Here is a 22,047-nt window from a genome sequence, read left to right as displayed (position 1 = left end):
GCCTTCTGCTGAGGGACAGCCAAGGATCCCTGGCTGGAAAAGCCAGGGAGGAGGAAAGCCACCCCAAGAAACCCCCACACACAGACACATGGTCCCTCCAGAGAACACCACAATGTGCTGTTGGAGGGTGGAATTTTTCAAGACACTTCTCATCTGGGAGTGCTTTGCTCCTTCCTGCTTTGCTCCTGGAATTCCGTGCTCCATGTAAGGGTAGGGCTGTGCACATGGAGCCTGTCTGCAGCCAGACCCCACCAGCCTATTCCTACCAGTTCTGACAGCAGGATCAGTGCTTCTGAACAGTTTGTCTCTGTCAGACACAAACTCTCAGGTTCAGGAGACAAAGCACCAGCAGAGAAAAGGGGTCCCTGCATGGCCCAGCAGGGAAGGGCATCAGCACAGGGCCCCTGAGTCTGAGCACCCTGAGCACCTGAGAGCTGGGGACATCAGCCTGTGCACACAGTCACACAAACCAGGGACACAGGTCACAAAACACACACTTAAAGGCTACCAGGATCACTGGCCCTGTTGCTCACAGAGCTTTAGCTCATCCAGCAGGGATCGCTGGGTGTTGGCACAGCCACGTTGCAGAGCAGCGACCCTGGGGCTGGCAGAGCATCTCCAGGGCTGCTGTACACACGAGCCTCCAGCCCTGGCACAGCCTCACACTCACCCTCACACTCACCCTCTCATACCACGGCAGAACCAGGGAGCAATCCATTCCTTGGGAAGAGGAGGGACATGCTGTGTGCAACAGGGCACAGAGGACATGGAGAGAGCAGCTCCCGGCACAGAGCTGCTGCACAGCCCTGACAGTGCTTAGAAAGCATGATCTGCTCCAGAGAGGTGCTCCTGTTCATCACAAAATTGGCTTGAAGTACTCTGGTTCAAACAATATTGACAGGTATTCACTTAGTGGCTTTTCAGAATTTTAAATATTCCTAAAACCTGCACTGGTACATGCTGGGGGCTGCCCAGCTGGGAGGAAAGGTCCTGCTGGACACCAGGATGCCCATGGGCCAGCAATGTGCTCCTGCAGCAATGCAGAACAGCGTCCTGGGCTGCACTGGGAGCTGTGTCACAGCTGGCAGAGGGAGGGGATCCTTTCCCTCTGCTCCACACCAGTGAGGCCAGCCCTGGAGTGCTGGGCCCAGAGCTGGGCTGCCCAGGACAGGACACAGGGACAGACTGGACAGAGTCCAGCACAGGGCCATGAAGCTGATGGAGGGACTGGAGCGTCTCTGGCATGAGCAGAGGCTGAGAGAGCTGGCACTGCCCAGCCTGGAGCAGAGCAGGCTCAGGGCATCTCATCCCTGTGGATGAAAAGCCAGGGGGAGGCTGAAGAGGGGACAGGGCCAGGGACAGCCCCGGGGGCCTCGGGCACAAAGTGACCCACAGGAGGGGCCCTGCGAGCTCAGGAGACACTTCTGCACTGGGAGGGTGGCCGAGCACTGCCGCAGGTGCCCGGGGAGCTGGGGGAGTCTCCGTCCCTGCAGAGACTCAAAAGCCACCTGGACACATCCTGGGCAGCCGGCTCTGGGTGGCCCTGATGGAGCAGGGGCTGGGCCAGGTGACCCCCAGAGGTGCCTCCAGCCTCCCCCAGCCTGAGATTCTGTAAATTACTTTTTTCAGGAATTTCCTCAGCCATAACAGAGAACTTCCCCATCCTTGCCATGAGCTGAGATATGGATTTTTAATTATCTCCAGTGGCAAAATTGAGCCTTTAAGAAAGACCAGCAGCTGGGATCATGCTAAAACTGCAAGTGGCACACCAGAGCACTACAGAGACCTGTGGGGCTGAGAGCTGCTCCCTTGGACCTTCCCCTGACTTCTGGCATTGCCCAGGGCAGGTGTTTAGGAGACTAATGGCACTGCAGAAAATATTTGCTTTGTATACACACAGGAGCACTCAGGAACACACTTGGCACAGGCAGGTGGCCCAGTGGAGAAAGACAATCACACACTTCTTCCCTTCCAAATATGACTGCTGCTCCAAAGCCAGGAGCAAATGCCTGCTCTGGAACAAACCATGGGCCAGAAAGTTCTGCTCCTGGGTTCTTGAGCAGCATGGGGAGGTTTGGAGCAGGCCACAGTATTTATCAACATCTCAAAACCAGATGAAATGTCCCTCTGTGCAGTAAGAGGCTGTTCATGTTACACATTTCAAAAGAGCAAATAGATTCTGTGGAAATGGAGATCAGAGGGAGAAGGGCAATAAAGTAGCAAGCCGCCTTCAGCTTTAGGTTCAAACACCGAGGACAAAGCAGAGACACTCAGGCTGGCTGTCACCTGCTGTCGCCAGGAGTTTCGCTGTCACCAGGACCAGCTTTCAGGCTTGTGGATATGCTCAGACCCACAGGTGGGGAGGATGAGAAGTCACCAGCAATCCCACGTGCCAGCCCAAAGGGGTCGAGGTGACACTGTCCAAGGCCAGCAGGCAGCCTGAAATCCGGGCACTTCTGAGAGGCAAAATGGGAACTGTCACACCCACCTCCCACTGCCCCTGAGCGCACCAGCCCCGCTCACCACCCACAGCTGCACACTTTGGATGTTTTTCCACACACAGATGGAAACATCTAAACAGGATGGATACCTGACCTCAAAATATTTCTAACAGTCCAGTGTTTTATTTTCTTTTATAACTAGTAAAGAAATCCACGTAAAAACTAATAAAATCAATCCAGGACCTGTCCTGGACCTGTGCACAGCCTGGGCTGTTTGTGCGCTGCTAGGCTGGACCAAAGCTGTGCACGCCGCAGGGCCCTGTCCAGGGCTGCAGCGCTGTCACTGCAGGCTCCGGGACAGCGCTGCTCACCCGCTGTTTCACAAACACCCGAAGAAGCGCGGCCGGGCGTCCCCCGTGCGAGGCGCTCCCAGCCCGGCCCGGCCCGGCGAGGCTCCCCCGGGGCAGCGCAGTCCCCGCGGGCAGGGCAGGGCAGGGCAGGGCAGGGCAGGGCAGGGCAGGGCAGGGCAGGGCAGGGCAGGGCTGGGCTGGGCAGGGCTGGGCAGCGCCTCGCACCTCGCAGCGCCGGCGGGACGCGAGCCCGGCCCGGGCCCTCAGCGCGGCGGTGTCCGGGGGACGGCGGGGGCTCCCGCCCCGCCCGGCCCCGCCGCCCCCCTCCGGGGCGGCCCCGGCCCCCCGGCCCCTCGGCGCGGCTCCAGCTCGGGGGATGTCGGCGCTTTCCCCCCCAGCGCCGGGCCCGGCCCCGCTGGCCCGGCCGGGGCCTCGCCCGTGCGGGGACCGGGCTGCGGCGGGGCCGGGCGGGGACGCGGCGCTGCCCGGCCGCGCTGCTTACCTGCACCCGGGCGGGCGCTGCTGCGAGCCCCGGCGGCGCTGCCCGGCCCGGCCCGGCCCGGCCCGGCCCGGGGTGCGGGGGGCGCGGAGCGGGAGGGGCGCGGGGCCGGTCCGAGTGTGCGCGGGGAGCGCGGGGAGGGGGCGGCTCAGCCGCGGCGTCGCCGTGGAAACGCGCGGGGCCGCATCCGCAGGGCCGCGCTCAGCCCCGCCGCAGCTTTCGGGGGGATGCGGGAAAGGGGGGCGTCGTCATGGCAACAGCGGAGCCCCCCCCCCCCCCCCCCCCCCCCCCCATCCCCTTCCCGCCCGGCCGGGCAGCCCCGGGCCGCGGTTGGACGGGACGGGGGCGCAGAGGCACGGGTGATGCTCCGCTGAGGCACCGGTGCTGTGGGTGGGACGGAGCCCTCTGCTCCGGGACAGGCTGGGAGCTGGGGGTGCTCACCCGGAGAGGAGAGGGCTCCAGGGAGAGCTCAGAGCCCCTGCCAGGGCCTAAGGGGCTCCAGGAGAGCTGCAGAGGGACTGGGGACATGGGATGGAGGGATAGGACACAGAGAGTGGCTTCCCACTACCGCAGGCAGGGTTAGATGGGATTTTGGGAAGGAATGAGGGTGGGCAGGCCCTGGCACAGAGTGCCCAGAGCAGCTGGGGCTGCCCCTGGATCCCTGGCAGTGCCCAAGGCCAGGCTGGACATTGGGGCTGGAGCACCTGGGACAGTGGAAGGTGTCCCTGCCATGGCAGGGGGTGGAATGAGATGAGCTTTAAGGTCCCTCCCAATCCAAGCCGTTCTAAGACTGTGTGATTAACCAAGCACCCCTCTGAGAGGAATCACACAAGACCAGTGGGGACATGTCCTCCACAGCAGCTCCCCAGGCTTTGTCTGGCTCTGGTGCCAGGGCAGAATCCCCTCCCCAGCACTCCAACCACAGCCCCAGAGAGGGACCAGGGGGATGTTAAGGTGACATCCCCAAGATCCCTGGGAAGTGAAAGGATCACTCTGACTGGTCCTGAGGTGGAAGCGCAGGATGGACACACTGCAGTAGCACTTCCAAACAAACAGCTCTGCTCAAACCCAGGGCTGCTCACCTGCCACCCTTCAGTATTCTGTGGCCACACAAGAAGTGTCTTCAGACACTTACACAAGGTCTGTCCCACTTACCTGCAGAAAGCAGGAGTGGAAGGAACCAAGGCTGGAAGCACAAGGACCAAATGTACTAAAAGCTTCTGAGAAGACCCGTTGCTGTGTTTTGGATGGGCTGGGGAGAGGTGTCTGCCTGCTCACCCTGACAGCCAGCTCTGGCTGCTCCAAACCCAGGGCACTGAGTGTTCCTGCTCACTTTGGAGACTGTAGGAACAGCCTCACAGCTTTAGTTCCTTGCCACCTTGAGTTTTGTACTCCAAAATTTTTACCACATTAAAAATATTAAGTCAGACTGATGAAGCAACAGATCCTGCAAATCAGGAGGGAAGTAACAATATATTTCCTCTGTTGCTACTGCCTTCTTTCCCATTTTCAAATAAAACTCCAGTGGCACAGTGTAGAAAAAGATTTTCCCATATCAACCCTTTTATGCTGCAGAGGGAAGGTCAAACAGATTTGAATCAGGAGCAGAGTGAAACTCAGTTAGTTGAAAAGCAGCCCATCAGTTCCCTGTTCCTGGCTAAGCTTGCTGCAAAAAAACAATCAGGAACTGAGAATGATGAATTCCTAGGGAACAGCTACATTAGGTAAAAAAAAGGAAACAACTTTGGCTTCCCAGTGAACCCTCTGGCTGATGAAACATCAGGCCATTTCCCTCTCTGTGCCTCAACATCCATTTCTGTGACCTGTGTTGGAAGGGATCTGAACTGATGCCTCGGGGGGCTCTCCTGGGGAAGGGGCTCAGGGGCTTTGGGCTGAGGGCAAGTGGAACAGGAGCCCTGGCAGCCCCAAGGGCCAGCCCTGCCCTAGGGGACATCAAGGGGGTGACTGTCCTGCTCTGCTCTGGGGCAGCCTCACCTCCAGTCCTGGGGACAGTTTGGGCCCCTCAACACACCAAGGACAGCTGAGAGCTGGAGCTGTGTCTAGAGGAGGGGACCAGGATGGTGAAAGGTCCAAGGGCAGGACTTGGGAGGAGCAGCTGAGGCCACCTGGCCCGTTCAGCCGGGAGGAGAGAAGCTGAGGGGTGACCCCATTGCTGTCTGCACCTTCCTCCCGGGGGCAGTGCTGATCTCCTCCTCCTGGGACCAGCAATGGACCCGAAGATGGAACAAAGCTGCCTCAGGGCAGCTTCAGGTGGGACATTAGGGAAAGGTTCCTCACCCAGAGGCTGCTCAGTGCCTGGAAGAGGCTCCCCAGGGAAGCACCAAGTTCAGGGAGTGTGTGGACAACACTCAGTCCCTATGGTTTCATTGTAGGTGCTCCTGCCAGGAGCAGGGTTTTGGACTCAATGATCCTTATGGATTCCCTCCAGCTTGAGCTATTCTGGGATTCTGTGAACTTTTGTTTACTTAAACCTATCTCTTTGTAATGCTTTTATGACTTAATTTATTCTGATCTGGATTTTTCAACTCTGCTGGTCCATTAGTCCCACGAGACCCAATGTGTGCAGGGCTGTGCTGCTCTGGGACTTGTTTTGCTGGGATTCATCCCCACAACATCCTGCTATTTACAGGATGGCAGCACACATGGGGCAGTGCCTGTCACTCCTGTCCTCACCCACAGTCATGTCCCAAAGCCTAAAACATGAAGCACCAGGAAGCCACTGCCATCCACAGCTTTTATTCCCACTGGGAAGGTCGCTGCAATGCTGTCTATCAGTTTCATGCTTTCTAGGGGGATGTTGTGTGTGAAGAATCATAGAACAATTCTGGTCTGGGCTGCCACATGTACACAGCTGACACCTGAATGATGGCAAGTGGTGGATTACACTTTCAGTGTCACAGAGCAACTGGTTTTAATTGTCAGCAAATAGACCCAGACAAGGTAATAGAAGAGGCTCTTTCAGAAATACTTTTCTTGTGTCTCCTGTTACTGTCAGCACGTGCTCCATGCTGGAACCAGAGCTGAGCAGAACAGGAGCTGCTGTGGCACCCCCCAGGTGAATTGTACAGCATCCCTGTCACCACTGTGATCACAAGAGACTCTGCTGTTTTCCTCTCGTGCTGATGCTGAGCAGAACAAGGAGCACAAGAGCTGTGAAAGCATTTTGCACCTTAGCCCATACTGCCCCAGCAGCTTCCTGGGTGCAGTTGTGCACTGTGGTCACACCAGGCCCATGAGCTGTGACCCACGGGACACCTGCTGGCTTAACAGCACTAACAACTTATTCCCATCTGCAGGATGATCCTGTTCCAGGAGCTGCACACACCAGTAACAAATCTACAACCCCCCCACTCCATCCACATGCCAGCACAGGCTGTCACTTCCAACCCTTGTGCCACCTGCAGCTTTCCCTGCACTGTTTTTGGTATTTTGGACCGAAATCACTGTACTCAGTTCTTACCCAAAGGAAAAACTTTATCACCAACCACATCCAAATGATGAATGTTTCAAATGATCCCAGGGTTTGCATCACCTCTCAAAGACATTCCCAGCACCTCAGCTATTTGTTGGGATTTCCAGGCTCCTCAGGCAAGTTCCTGCTTTCACGACTTTTGCTCTTTGATGTATGAAATTGCTCTGTGGATGTTACAGTGCCAACCTAAACTAGACTTCAGTAGGAATTGGAAATAGTTCAAGTTATTCCATGTGTGAAGAAGAAATCCAAGAATTGTTTTAAATGCTCCTCCCCATTGCTCATCTAAAGGTGGTTACAATCAGCACTGGGACAGAGTCATCTCCGAGTTGTAAACAAAATCTGAAACCACAGAATGGAGAGGTAGAAATGTTATAGTAGGAAAAAGGAGGCTCACTTACTCAGGCCCCTCAGCTCTGCTCCAAGCAGTGATATTGCAAGGTGAGAGACTTATTTTAGTGTACATCAGACAGAAGTTGTGCCCTTCCTTACAGAAACACAGCTCTTCTGACATAGAGTCAAATAAAAAGTGAATCAAATAGAGGTTGTGGCTGCTCCATCCCTGGAAGTGTCCAAGGCCAGGCTGGAGGGGGCTTGGAGCAGCCTGGTCTGGTGGCAGGTGTCCCAGCCCATGGCAGGGGATGGGACTGGATGGGTTTAAGGTCCCTCCAGCCCAAACCAGTCAGGGATTCTATGATTAAAGGACAAAACTTGCATTTATGTCAAAAAATAAAATACATGGAAGGATGCTTTTTCAAATACAGGAAAAGGCCAGGACCAGACTGCAAATACGGTCCCAGATTCTAAATTTCACTTTTAACTGTAGTGTTGATTTTGCTTTCACAATTTGCTACAGGACACTTAGATTTGGTCAATCCTGCACCCCACATTTGATGAGAAAGCAGGCTTCTCTTTTGTATCTTTAAAGACAAATTAATATTGATTATACCAAATGCAAAAAAACCCAAAAAATCCTAAAAACCGCACAAAAAAAAAAACAACAACAACAAAAAACAAAACCCAAAGCAAACCAAAACAAACAAACAAAAAAAAGTCGGGTAGCCCAATTCTGAACCACATCCCCAAAAGATTGTGTCCAGGGTCAGGTTATAAACTGAGTTATGACAAGGTCAGGTGGTTTCCCCATCAAACTATTGCTGCTACTGCAGGCAAAGCAAACCACATGCAGTTCCTGTAGCCTTTTACTCTTGTATGGAGAATTATCCCAACCCCTTTCATCACACCCAAAAGAGATCTCAGGAATAATCACACTTGTGATTACCAACACACAGCAGCCTCAGATTGTTCCACTCCCACAAAAAATGCTTCTGGCAAAGCTGGAACACTGAGGGTGTTTGGGTTTTGCTGATTCCTTACAGCATTATCACAAGCCATGCATTTCACTGCCTGGCTCAGGATCTGGCACTACCAAAATCCTCCTGGCTTTCCAGAGGAAACCCATGCAGAAGGATGAGTCATGCCAAGGAATCCCTGCTTCATTTGCACAGCGAAGGGCAGCAGCCAAAGGAGACAGACAATGTGGCTCCAGTAACACAGAAAGAAATCTTGATATTTAAAGGAGTTCCAGGTAAATTGGTTAAATGCAATCTGGCATTCATTTTAAAATGAAAAGAGTATTTAAGATACTCTAAATTAGACAACCCTGCAAAAGCCACTTTCTGTGAATGAGAGTCAGGTTGCCCTTGAGTCAGAAAATCACCCAGAATCATGCCCAGACATTGAGTCTTAGTTCGAGTGGTGTGAATGAATTTCACTTTGAGTCATGGATTAGCTGGGACCTGTAATTCATAAATGAGGACTCAAAATGTCACTGTCACAGCAATCAGAAAGCTGAGTGCAGCTGTTTAGGAGCCATCTCTGCATTGCTGATCAAGGCTGGGGTGCTCATGGCCCCAGAGTGGCCAGGACAGCCTTGGGCAGGCACTGGGGTCAGATTTAAAAAGAAGGGAATGTATCTACAAAAAAGTAATGGTCAACATCTTGGTATCACACATACTGGGAATATGCACATTCAACCTGCTGAGCTCCAAGTTCAAGCCTTCTTTTGAGGAGTGTGATGTGTATTTTATCAGAGTTCTCTGTGAAGTTGCTTTACAAAGAGGAGCAGTTCTCAAGGCTGACCTACTCCATGATCAGAAGTATAACCAAAGCAGCTTATCTCAAGTATGTCGTCAGGTGTATCTTAGGCTGTAAACCTGAACTGTTCTTGCCCAGTGTGAATTCTGAAAGAAGCCCCCCAGTACACCCCTCCCATCTGAGACCCTGCAGGAATCAACACTGCAACACCATTTTTGTACTCATGCTAACATACACCACCCTCAGCAAACAGCTCCAATTTAACCCAAGAACTCCTTATCACAAATTACCACCAGGGTCAGGTGCAGATAGCACTGCAACACCCAGGCTGATAACCTGATCTTATGGCAACACCAGGCACAGAACCACTTCAGGTTCCAGGAAGGTGAACTCAGACCTGAACACGCTCCCTAGGACCCCAGCACGGATACTCACCTGCAACAGGCAAAATGCAGCTTTTCAGAGACCATCAGGAAATGGTGAGATACTAAATTTCAGAATTGTTTACAGCACAAAGAAATTCCAGGAAAGACAAGTTGGCATCAAGTCACATTTCCCATGTGCACTGTGCTGACCCAATTCCTCTGGGCAGGTGTGGAACTTGGGACCAGAGGTGCAGCTGTCACACCCAGCCACACCTGCAGAAAGGACAAGGTGACACACTGGGACACAAAGAGCTTGTGCTGGTTTCAAGTTCACCACCAAGAGCCTGTCAAGAGCTACCAAGTCTCTCACTAAACCAAAGAAGTTTTCTCCATAAACGCAGGGTACCTTGTGATTTCCCCAGCACAAGGCAGAGCAAGAATCCCATTTCAGTGCAATGAACACAAGAGTTTGAGTCACCAATTTAATTTTATACAAGTCAAACTACACGTTGTATAAAGAGTACAAGGCAGTTCTAATGTTTGCTACTGCATGTTACAAAAATCAATTTAACTATAAAGGGGATTTTTTGGGATGAGTCTTATTCCACAATTTAAGTGAACTGGCAACTGTGGTTTAGCAAAGCCTTTGTTAAAACTAGAACTCTAGCTCCAAGAGATTACATTTCCAATAAAGTTCGGACCTACACACAAGAGGATTATAGTTCTCCTAGTCTGAAGCAAAACGTTAACATAAGTGAGTCAAAGGGGAGGGAAGACAGATTTCTTTACCTGGGTTTCATGTCCAATGGGGATTCAGAGGCTGACAAACCATACAGCATACTAAGGACTTGGACCACAGCCAAGAGACACCTTCATGTCTGACAACAGTGACACTTGAGATTCAAGCAAGAAATGTCAGAAAGCTTTTATTCTTTCAAGTCTGGAACAAAGGGATTTTTAGCAATACTGTAGGATACAGGTTCCAGAGTACCTTTGTCACCTTTAATACAGTCTCAGTATAGGGGGAATGTTCTTTTGGCAAGTCAAGGTACAACTTAAGTCCTCCAACTTGAGTTTATTGCTGGTCTAAAATCTTCCTAGTACTGTTACTGGTTTATACAGTTTGCTGACTCCTTCCAAAATTAAGATAAACTGTGTGACCTGCCCAGCAAGGCAATCCTGCCTTTGGCAGCAAGCTGAAACTTATGAAACTAATGACACCCATAGTTCTAATGTCATGAAAAAAAAAATACGAAAAAAGGATATTTTCAAAAAGCCCATATTTAAGCCTGTTTATATTCAGTTTATTTTTAATATAAAAACCACTTTGCATTTAAGAGTAGTTAAGTTACTCCTGCAGAAATGCTATAAAATCAAACTTTCAGCTCAATTTCTACAAAATGGGGACTCTTCCTGCTTTGTACCACTATTCCACCTGGTACTGTCAAATCTGGGATAGAAATTAAACCTTTATGCCTTAGTTCTTAGGCCATTCACTCCTGCAAGAGAAAAAAACCAACTTCTGAAGTACTAACATAACACTAATGGCCTGACAGGTAGGAAAATGTTCCATAATAGTGTGCAAGGTGAGAGGAGAGTTGTAGTCCTAATCTCTTGAACTGGATCTTGATCGTGAGCGGGACTTTGAGCGAGACCTGGAGCGGGACCTGGAGGCGGCTCTTTTGGGCGGTGACTCGGAGCGAGCCTTGGCAGACGGCTGCTGCTGCGGAGAGTTGGAGCGAGACCTGCTCCTGGACCTGGACTTGGACTTAGCATCCCCTTTACCATTTTCTTTGGGAGATCGAGACCTGGACCTGGATCTGGACCGGGACTTCTCCGACTTCTCCTTGGATCTGCTGTGTGAGCGCGACCCCCTGTCAGACTTGGGTTTGGATTTGCTCTTTGATCTGGACTTCCTGCTTTTGGATCGGGAACGGGAGCGGTCTTTGCTTCGTGACCTGGATTTAGATCTTTCAAAGAGAGAGAGAGTTTATTCTGCATGGCCTGCAGTGCACTTCCAGCAGCTGTAAACATCTGTCAGCAAGGCAGTTCCTGCACTGGCAGGGTTAACCAGTGTTAACTCTGGGGCACTTACCGGGAACGGCTTTTGGAGACACTACGGGATCTGCTGCGGCTGCTCCGACTCCTCCGACTTCTGCTTCTAGACCGTCTCCTGGATCGTGACCTGCAGACATGCAAGATGTCATTCCCTCTCTCTTTGTCTGGTTGTGCCCTCCAGCATCAAGTATAGGATGGAAGGGATCCTAAAGATCACAGTGTTTCGCCCCCTGCCATGGGCAGGGACACCTTCCACTATTCCAGGTTGCTCCAAGCCTCATCCAGCCTGGCTTTGGATACTTCCAGGGATCCAGGGGCAGCCACAGCTGCTCTGTGAAGTCCACCCTCACAGGGAAGAACCTTCCTGATTGCATCTAATACACTGTGCTATCTAGTAGCATAATCTAACATAGAAAAGCTGCTACAGAACTTCTCAAGAGCAAGGGTGGTCCCACCATGGTTTAACATACTGTCAGTGAATCACATCTGAGGTTTCACATGTGGAAAAGTGCTCAGACCTGGCTTTGCTGTTTCATGTAACATGTTTCCTTCTACACTGAGGCCTCCTCCTATTCCTAAACCATCAGCTGAAGGTGACTGCCGCAGGTAGGGCACCCATCCCCATGCTGATTGTCACCATTTTTGCTGCAGTGTGTCCCCTGAGTTACCTGGACCTGCTGCCAGAGTAGGATCGCCTGTGGCTGGAGCGTGGCTTGTCCTCCACCAGCCTGATCTTCCTGCCGTTTATCTCTGTGCCATCCAGCTTGTCCAGGGCACGCTTCATGTCCGAGTACGAGCGGAACTCGATCACTCCTTCATTTGTACGTTCTTTGTGGGCATCTGCATAGGTCACCTCCCCAGCTTGCCTCATGAAATCCTGCGGGGAGCACAGGGCAGCTACAGAATGGAGGGGATCTGCAAGCAGCACTCAATGTGCACAAGCACTTTTAAATTATTCTACTGCAACAAAATCAACATTGCTATTAAGGAAGCTTTTCCTTCCTGATATTCACAACAGACTCCACACAAAACATCAATACCTACTTTTAAATCCTGCCAACTACAGCGACTGGAAAGGTTCTCAACAATCAGTCTGAACTCTGTACGAACGGGCGGTCCGTATTTATCTCGTCCCGATTGTCTCCGACTGCTATATCCGCCACCACCCCCACCTTGATTGTACAAAGAAACAAAGTTAGGTTGTCTCCTAGACAAAGGAGGCTCAATGTTCTGAAAAAGTTAGTTTAACAGTCATATTTACTGGAGTAGGACTTTATTTCGCTAAGCCTCCAATAAACTTTGCAATTTTGCCATGATCTATATTAATGGCAAATCAAACAGACTAACATCCTACAAGTCTGTGCTCCTAAGATCTGTTAGAGAGTGACTGCTCCTTATTAGATTCACCTTGCTAAGTTTTATTTTACAGAACATTGTAAAATATAAAACTTAACTGATTACATGCATTTCTACATTTTACAAAAACGTTTACTAGTTACACTAAGTACTTACATCACAGTATGAGGTTTTTGGTGGTGGTTTGGCCACAAAACACGCAAGGTAACAGTCACCTAGTTCAGTTTAACCAGTTTTGTCTAACCCTTGGAATCCTCACCATCACCCTGCGTCTAATGGCAAAAGGCTGCTGTCGTCATGGCTTCCGGTAAGGTCAGCCAAAGGGTCATAGGGCAAGGGTCACACAATGTATGGAAAAGCCATGGCCAGGAAAGGCAGTCATCTTAGCCTCAGTGGACACAGCCTCAGCCCCACTGGTCACTTTTAAATTGAAACATCAAGGACTTGTTAAAAAGTTTGAATTGAACATGCAACAATTTTAAAACAACATACATTTGATTTTTTTTAAAAAGACAGAAACCCACCCCCCCAACACCACGATTCCAAACACCACCGAAAAATCAACCTTAGTACTTTTAGTTACAGTACTAGGCCGTTCAAGCTCTACACAGCTCAGCTCAAGAAGCTACACGAGCGAGCCGAGCACAGAAATATTTACAATACCCCCCCCTTCAGCACAACAGATTCCTGCTCCAAAACCTCCCCCCGCCCCTCCCATATATCCAACTGAATCAATCACATCAAAGTTCACAGCTGAGCGATTCTCCCCCAGTTACACAACGATATTTATACACTAACATTACTGATGCAACATCGCTGTCACATATAAATGCTCCCAGGAATACCGGAGCCGTTAATTAGCACAGCAAACCCTTTCTAGAAGGCCACGATTTGGCAGCCACAACTGCTCCGGGATACCCGAGGGCGCCGCTGGTGCCGAGGAAAACGCTGCAGCCCCAGCGGTGCACCGGGTAACCCCCACTAACGACCCTCCCCACCCAGCCCGGGGCTCGGTGCCAGCCGAGCCCTGCCCGCCCCCGGCCCTGCCCGCCGCCGCCCCAAGCCCCGCGGGGAGGGACGGGCCCGGACTCACTGCGGCTGCTGTAGCTGTAGCCGTCCCTGTCGCGGCGGGGGCCGCGGGCGTGCTCCACGATAACCCGCTCCCCGCACAGGTCCTTCCCGTTCAGCTCGTACACGGCATCGTCGGCGTCGCGGGAGTCCTCGAACTCCACGAAGCCGTAGCTGGGCAGAAGAGAAAGGCCCGGTCAGGCGGGGGCACAGTGTCACGGTCCCCGGTGCACGCCGCGACTTTCGGTCTATTTCCCGATCGATTCCACGGTTCCTGGTCCACGCCGCGGCCCCCAGTCCATTCCGCGGTCCCCGGGGCACGCCACGGCTCCCAGGCCATTCCCCGGTCCCCGCCGCGGCCCCCGGTCTATTCCCCGATCTATTCCGCGGTCCCCGGTCCCCGCCGCGGCTCCCGGTCCATTCCGCGGTCCATCACCCGGTCCCCGGAGCACACCGAGGCCCCAGGACGATGCCGCGGCCCCCCCGCTCCGCTCCCCCCCGGCCGCCATCTTGCGCCGGCGCCACGCGGCAGCGGCCGCGACATGGACGGGCCCGGTCGGCCCAGGGCCCTCGGGAGGGGCGCACGGAGGAAGGCGCTCACCCGTTTTTGAGATCGACCTCGAGCAGGCGGCCGTAGCCGCTGAAGAAGCGCTGGATGTCCTTCTCCCGGACATGGTAGCTCAGGCGGCCGATGTAGACGCGCGGCATGTCCGCGGCAGGGGGGGGAGAAGGGGAGGGAGAGGAAAGGAGAGGAGGAAGAAGAGGAAAGGGAAGGAAAAAAGACAGAGAGAGAGAAAGAGAAGGAGCGAGAGCGCTGGCGGCGTGAGAGGCGGAGGCGCTGCGGGCCCGCTCCGCACGGCCGGGCCTGGCGCACCACAATGGCGCCCACCACCAGCCACCTTATTTATAGTGGGAGGCGGGGCGCGCTTACGTCACCGCGCCGCTGCGCGTGCTCGGGGGGCGGTGGTTGAGCCTTGCGCGCGCGCGCGACGGCGCGGGCGGGGTCCGGTGGGCGTGCGGGAGCTGCGCGCGGCGTCTACGCGCTGAGTCCCGCAGAGCTCCAGGGGCGAGCCCCGCAGAGCCCCGGGATCAATCCAGGAGAGCCCCGGAATCAGTCCCACAGAGCATCGGAATCGGTCCCACAGAGCACCGGGATCAGCCCCACAAAGCAACGGGATCGGTCCCACAGAACACCGGGATCAATCCCACAGCGGCACGGGATCAATCCGAGAGAGCTCCGGGGTCAGACTCCTGCTGCAGGGGCAGGCACAGGCTGCCCCTCTCTCTCTGCTCCTCGGGATGCTGCAGAGCTTTGCTGGGGCCCCCTTGATGCTGCATCTTTCCCAGCTCACTCAGCCCTTCCCAGCTTCCCTTCTGCCCTTGCCTGACCTCCTGCAGCTCCACTCCAGGGCTCCTTTGGAGAGGAGCTGCCAGAACTGCAGCCAGGATTTCAAGTGCCCGCTAAGCAGGATTCAGGCAGTGCCACGAGGATGTGCTCTCCATCAGGGAGGAAGGGAAGAGCAAACAGCCGCAGCCTTTCATTCCCTGGGGCTGGGCTGACAGCAGTGCTTTTCCTCCTCTCCTGTGTAGAGTTCCCATGGCTCCATGCCCCAGAGCCCCACTGCCCTCTCTGGCAGCAGCAATGGCCAGATCAGTCTGTCATTCTCTGCTGCCACTCAGGACCAGTTCTCCCCTTGCAGGCACACGTCCTGCTGGGGATCAGACCTTGGCTTTCCTCTCCTCTCTCCCCACTGGCTGCTCTCCCATGGCCAAGGTCAAACACCTTTCTATTAACAGCAAACTTGGGACTCTCCCCTGTCCTTCCAGATCCAGATAGTTAGAAATCTGAACATGGGTTTGGACACCAGGAATTCCCCAAACCATGCAATGTCAGTAGGGACACTGAGGACATTGAGAACTAAAGGTTCAAGGGCACAGAAGCCCAGCATGGAGGAAAATCAGCAGCCTCAGCATTAACTGGCTTTGCCATGACTACAACATCTTCTCCTCCTTATTCAGAAGAATGCAATTAGAAAAGTTAAACTGGGAAAAGGTGCTCTTTAGAACTAATAACAGAAGGTCCAAACATAGCTAGGAAATGGCCCTTTGTGGCATCTGCCAATCTCACCAGCACATCCTTCCTTTCCTTCTCCAGCTTTTCCAATTTCCTCCTCAGAGATGCCACCTCCTGTCGAAGAGCCACAGCCTCTTCCTGCCTTTCAGTGGCCTCCTTCTCCAGGGCAATTTGGAGACAGATGTGCTTGGCTTCTGCCTGCACACAATCTGCAGCAGGGAAGGGAAAGAAAAGGGGAAATGGGAAGGGGAAAAGCAAAGCAAAGGCAAACTGATGTGCATCCTGCAGAGACAACAGCACTGTCTTCTCTACCTGCCTGTGGTTGCCAGGCCCTAAGCCCACAAAGGCTCCAAAGCTGACAGAAATGAAGGAAACTTCCAGGCAGAGAAAAAGGCAGGAATGAAAGGGGCAAAGGTTCAGAGGGATAGGAGAGTGTGTTTGTTCTTGGCCTTGTGCAGAGTGAGCAACTCAAGAGAGACAAAGCACAGGGGATGCCTGTGCAGCCCTGCTCCAGAGAGGCCAATAGCCTGGAGGCTCAGGCAGGGCCTGGAGTTTGGGGGGAATGGAGCTGAGGCATCCACCTACAGCTCCTCAGCTGGTGAGACAGCATGGGGCAGTGAGTGGGAGAGGAGAAGCTGTACCTTGCTCAATTTCATCCAACTCCTTCTGCAGCTCCCGGTTGCGGGCTCTGAGGTTGTCTCTCTGAGCTTGTGTCTTCCTCAGCTCCAGCTCCACAGCCTCACACTGTATGGCCAAGGCCTCTGCTCTGTCATCAGAGCTCTGGAGCCTCACACGCAGCTCAGACACCTCAGCCTGCAGCACGTGCACAGAGTCCCTCAAAGAGCGTTCTCCTGCTCGAGACTCCTCCAGCTCCTTCAGCAGCTGCTTCTGTTGAGTTGCCTGGGAAGCCTCCATCTGCAGCACTGCGTCCTGCAGGGCCCGGATCTGGAAGATGGATGCACAGAGCCTCAGGGACAGGGCTGCTCCTGAGGCAGCAGAGTGGGCCGCAGGGAGAGCAACGAAGGAGAAATGACTTCAAGCCAAACCCAGAAGGCACAGAGGCAAAGATTGCAATGGAGGCAAATGGAGAGAAAACAGGGAAAGGGAGGCAATGGGCATCCTTGGGCTGCAGCTCTGAACAGCGGCTGAACTGGCTGTGCTGGAAGTGCCCTGCCCAGCCTGCCACAGCCACCTCTGTGTCCCCACATTGCTCAGTGCCTGGCACAGGCACCGACTCTGTCTGGGACAACACTGCCAACAGAGGGACAGAGAAGCTCCAGAGGAGTCTGCTGCTGCTTCTCCTCCCACATTTCCTGCTGGGACCCGGGAGAGGATGGGGGAAAACTTCTGCAGCTGACACCAGATCCAGGCTCAGCCTCAGGGTGCAGCAGCAGCCCTGGGCAGAACACGGCAGCTGTGGATGCTGCTGGCAGGGGAAAGAGGCTGGGGCCTCCAAGGCAAAGGTGCTGTTGTGTGTCCCTGGAGAAGAGGATGCCACTGCACAGCTTACCTGGTTGTTAACTGCCTGCACTTCTCTTCTCTGCTGAGAACGGAGCAGCTCTGCCTGCTTAAGAGCAGAAAATAACCCAGACACCTGATTGTTCAGTGTCAGGTTCTGTTCTTCCAGCATTCTGAGGCACTGGTTCTTCTCCTCCAGAGACAGGATCAGCCAAGAAGGAAAGTCTGAGAAAGTCCCACAGAGCCCTGTCACAGCCACCTGAGAGCCCGGGCTGCTCCAAGGGCTCTGTCTGTGGAGTCCCTTCCAGGCATGGCTGCACAGGAGAATCCCAAACATCTGCTTGGAGTCACCAAGAGTGTGTCCTGATTTCCCTTTAAGAGTCTGAATTAGGAAAATTCTCCCAATCTGTTGATAAAAATCCTCTCAATATGTAGATAAATGCACTGTTACAGTCTGCTGGGCTTTATATTCAAAGTATTTGTAGTGTACACTATGATTTGTATATTGGAGCCAAACTTCTATAAATGTAATTATTATATTGTATTACATTAAATATTTATATTTTATATAAGCATTTCTATTCTAATGCAGATAACATTTTTATATTTTATACTACATAATCAAAATAGTAAAAAGGCCACATTTAGTTCTACTCCAGGATTTTTCCCAGCTGCTTTAAAAGCAGCTTGTGTTCAGCTCATGCTTCCATGCTGGAAAATCCCTGTCTGTGACAGCCCAGGGCACCACCACTGCCTTCCCTTCCAGGGTGTTGCCCTGGGTGAATCTGTAACAAAGCAACTCCTGAGTTTGAGTTAAAGATCTGTGAGAGTCTCTTAAATTTTTTTCATTTAATAAAAGCTTAATTCACGAGTGCAACAGGCAGTGTTACAGTGGAAAGGGCTTGGTTGGTTTCACACATTCATGGAGTGTTTTCTGTGTGCAGCAAGTAATTTACAAGTTGCTGTATTATTTTTTCCAATATACAGATGTTTTTACAATATACAGATATTTTGACTTAAATTTAGCCATTACACATCTCTGTATAGAAAATTCAAAAAGTGTTTTTAAAGTCCTTAATAGCCCAACACAGAGAGGAACAGTACAAGAGATGTTGTATCTTCCCTGAGCCTACTGAAGTAAAAGCTCTCCTGGAAGTGTTGGGATGTAGCTCACAGTCAGGATTTTCCACATTTAGCTGTTCTGTAGAAGAACAAGCTCTGAAGCACCAGAGCTTTCTTAGAAACTGCTAAGTGGGAAACCTGTTTATTACTAAAGTGTCTCAGTGTCTCTGAGCCTCTCCTCTGGGCAGCAACACCATTGCACTGAGTGGGCACATGCAGAACTAAGGATGAATTCCACCAAAGACTTAAAATGTAAAAAAAAAAACCAAACCATTATTTAATTTGTATCTCCTTTGGGATAACTACAGGTTGTAGTGCCTAGTCCCACAGCTCCTCACCCCACCATAGCTGGATTCTGTTGTTTTCCACTCCTGTTCTCCCAGAAAATCACTCCCTGGCACAAATTTAAAAACCCTTGATAGGGGCATTCATCTGGAATTGTCTGTGCTGGCACCTATGGAGCTGCCTGTGAGACCCACTGGAAACAACCCCATTAGACAGGAGCAGTTAAACCCTCCCATGCCCAGTGAAAGCAGTGTGAAAGCCTGGACTAAGGTCCAAGGATAAAGAAGAGAACTCAGCCTGGTTTTAAGGGCTTCCTGCAGATGGATGCTCTTCTGGACCAGAGCCCTGAGGAACTGCCTTTCTCCAAATATGTGCCCTTCAGTGCTGTTTTCACAGCCCATAAAAGCTGCTCTCTCATAGATGATGATGCTCATTTCAACATCTCTACCTCTCAGTATAAGGAATTTCTTTCCCTGCTCCAACAGGGAAAAATAAATTCTTGATGGCAAAAGTGCTATCCATGCAACCTCTGAGCTCTGAGCCCTCAGCTGGTGTTTACATCAGCACCTTTTCTGGGGAGAACATCCCAGTGCTGTGCCCTGGAGGTGGATGAAATGCAGCCTGTTTAGCTCAGGGCTGTACAGAGTGGGAATGATCACAGCCCTGTGCTTCCAGGCTGGGTTTGTGCACACAGAGAGCTGGGCTTTGGCCCTGCCCACCCTGGGACCACAGGTGGTGGCAAACAGAAGTACACGAGGCAATTGGTTCTCCTGTAATGAGACAACCCGACAAACCCACTCCCAAAATCAAAGTCAGGTTAGAAAAACCCCCAAACCAGTCGGCAACAAAGCAAGACTAGAGTGAGACAGATCAGGAAAGGACAAACAGCACTAGGAGTGCATTTGCTGGGTCAGGGAGTGTCTAGATGGAAAAGGAGACACAGTTCCCTGCTTCCTGCTCCTGTGTGAGCAGATCCAGCAGGATCTCAGCACAGGCACCTCCCTGGGGCTGGGCCAGCATGGCCCCACAGCAGCTCCACAGGCAGAGCCCCTTTCTCCAAAGCATCAGTGCCTGGGCCCCGTGTGCCCTTTGGAATATGCAGAGCATGAGGAGTCCCGTGTCCCATGGGATGCTGATGCACCAGCACTGGCTGCTGTGTCTTTCAGGCTTCAGGGGCCCTGACAATGTGGTGGCTGTCTCTGGTGGAACACCTCAAGGCCTCTGGCAGGTGGCAGCAGAGTGAGATTTGCTGAGACCACAAGGAAAGGGGAAAGGGAGGGAGGATTCATTTTGGGATCTCGTCCTTTTGTTTTGTTTTTCCATTTCTGTCCTTCAGAAGGAATCCAGTGTTCAAGTTGCCTCCTCACTCAGTACCACATCCTCCTCCAGTGCCCTCTTAAGACATTTGCAAATGTTTCCTTCTCACATCCTCTGCCCTTTTTTCAGTGTTTGTCCCCCACAATCAGTGATGTCTTTCTCACATTGTTTTTTCTTCCTCTAGCTTTGGCCCACCTTGGTCCTGGATTAGGACCAGCCTGGGGCCCAGAAGGTGAATGGCAAAACCTCTCCCTATTCCAAGGCCATTTAGGGGCCTCTCTGATCAGTCTTGGCTGTAATTAGGATGGCCTCACCCTTGTGCTGTCTTATTCCTTCGTCTGTTGGAAATCCTGGAACACGAGAACTGGCTGTAAAACAGTGACACAGTGACCAGAGGTGAACCTCATCTCTCCCACAGTCCAGGCAGGCTGGCAGAGGGTGCTCAGAGCAGATGCAGATAAGATCCAATTATCTCCATCCTTCTGGATCAGTGCCTGACCTCTCTCTGTGTGCCCTGCCATTTTTACAGCCCTGACTGGCAGTCCTGTTCCTGGCACCCACAAGCACAGGCTCAGCCCTGAATCCACAGCTTTCCTCACACCCTCACATGCCCAGGGATGTGTGCTCCTGGGACTCAGAATAAAGCCCAAACCTGTGAGTTTTATGGTTTGATCCACCAAATCAGCTGGAGCTGCACAACTGGAAGTTGCAACTCTGTAGTTCAAGCCTTTATTCCTTTCCCCTGGGCATTTAAGAGAAATGAAGACAGATGAGTATCGTGGTGTTTCTGTGCCACAGTGGAAGGAGGGAGGAGTGTCAGAAGAAGAAATTACATTCATCTTTTTCCCTCCTAAGGGCAAGAGGCTATGATCTCTTGCTACAAGGGTTCAAATCTGTAATTAATCATAATCTGGGACATATGAAGCAGAGCTCTGGTACAGGCCTGCTTCATATGTCCCAGGCCTTTTATTGTTAGTCCATTATAAATATCAATGTAATTTTTCTGTCTTGTTGGGGCCTAATATTTGGCTTGTGATTATTTCTTATAATCTGTTGTCAGAGGAGCCCTCAGTGTTGAATTCATGTTCTTTCTCCAGCTGTTCCAGCAGCAGGTATGGCCATATAGGAATGGCTCATGAAAACAGTCTAAAGTGTGCAAATTATGAATTTATTATCCACCAGCTGTGTGTTGCCAGACTGGTGTGTCAGGATGCTGCTGTCAAATGTCTGACCATTTCTGTTGCATTTCCTTCCCCCATCACCCTGTTCTTGTCACACTTCTCTAACTGGGAGCCCAGTTCTGAATGTGGGGCCTGCTCCAGAGGCAAAATGGGCAGGTTTTCTCCCATCTTCCCATAGCTCCTCTTGGAGAGCCCTTAGACAATGACACCAGAAAGATCCACGTGCAAAGTGGCCCAACTCAGCTCAGGTGTTCCTGGGGTGCTTCACTGTTGGGGTCATTCCCAGCCTCCCTGGGTCTCACCTTTGTCTTCCTTGTGTTTGTGGGGAATGGAGGGAGAGCAGAGGGCAGGAGGTGTCTCCATGGCACCTGAAAGTGTGGCCCTGCCTACAAGGGTCCCTTCTTCTTGCATGTGGCTTTTTCTGTCCAAAATTCAGGATCAGGGAGCATTGCAGGGGATAATGTTCTCTTCCATAGGATGGGGGGAAGAAAGCAAAGGGATAAAGAAGCAATGTCTCAGAAACAGGCCACAGCAAATCAGTGAGCTTCAACTAAATGATTTTTCTATGGATTCTCCAGCTAAGGAGAATTCCTAAGGATTTTAAGTCCTCTGCCCCGTAGAAACATTAAAGCTCCAAAAGCTATTGGCATCCAGTCATGGCACAAGCTAAAACTGCCTCTCAGTCAGGTGATATTACCAGCTCCAGGAGCTGACCAAGCAGCTCGTCCATCTGCTGTGCCTTAGCACCTCTTTGAGAGCCATCCCAGCCACTGACTCCTGGGTTTGTTTTAAAATGGGACCCCCTGACACGTATGTAGAGAGCTGCTGAACTGACTGTGACTGTTTCTGTGCAGCACTGCTAGAATAGGACTTTTCCCCACTG

The 22,047-nt window shown here is 52.1% G+C and overlaps 2 protein-coding genes across 3 annotated transcripts in view; both read right to left on the bottom strand.

Annotated features, from left to right (window-relative positions):
- The window catches only part of L3MBTL1 (L3MBTL histone methyl-lysine binding protein 1), a 28,262-nt gene extending 24,884 nt beyond the window's left edge, over positions 1-3,378 (bottom strand). For both annotated transcript variants that reach the window (XM_066561361.1, XM_066561362.1), the window contains exon 1: positions 3,294-3,378. The gene's annotated coding sequence lies outside the window, so the exon portion shown is untranslated. The remainder of the gene's footprint in view (positions 1-3,293) is intronic.
- Positions 3,379-9,713: 6,335 nt separating this feature from the next.
- Positions 9,714-14,611, bottom strand: SRSF6 (serine and arginine rich splicing factor 6). The gene is made up of 6 exons (XM_066561333.1): positions 14,329-14,611; positions 13,753-13,901; positions 12,348-12,475; positions 11,972-12,180; positions 11,341-11,430; positions 9,714-11,215 (listed from the first exon to the last, which is right to left on the bottom strand). Exons 1-6 carry the CDS (start codon positions 14,433-14,435, stop codon positions 10,852-10,854), a joined length of 1,047 nt encoding a protein of 348 aa, XP_066417430.1. The 5' UTR covers positions 14,436-14,611; the 3' UTR covers positions 9,714-10,851.
- Between the last annotated feature and the right edge of the window lie 7,436 nt (positions 14,612-22,047).

This window comes from Molothrus aeneus, chromosome 17 (assembly GCF_037042795.1).
Source record: "Molothrus aeneus isolate 106 chromosome 17, BPBGC_Maene_1.0, whole genome shotgun sequence".
Lineage (NCBI taxonomy): Eukaryota > Metazoa > Chordata > Aves > Passeriformes > Icteridae > Molothrus > Molothrus aeneus.
The sequence above is the reverse complement of the archived record's forward strand: the minus strand, read 5'-3'. Positions and strand labels throughout refer to the sequence as shown.

Bases quoted from the DNA above. Each gene is read 5' to 3' on its own strand.
- SRSF6 (XM_066561333.1), bottom strand. From the start codon at position 14,435: ATGCCGCGCGTCTACATCGGCCGCCTGAGCTACCATGTCCGGGAGAAG. The intron at 13,902-14,328 runs GTGAGCGCCTTC...TCTTCTGCCCAG, and splicing joins GAGGTCGATCTCAAAAACGG to CTACGGCTTCGTGGAGTTCG. The intron at 12,181-12,347 runs GTAGGTATTGAT...TGCTCCCCGCAG, and splicing joins GTAGTTGGCAGGATTTAAAA to GATTTCATGAGGCAAGCTGG.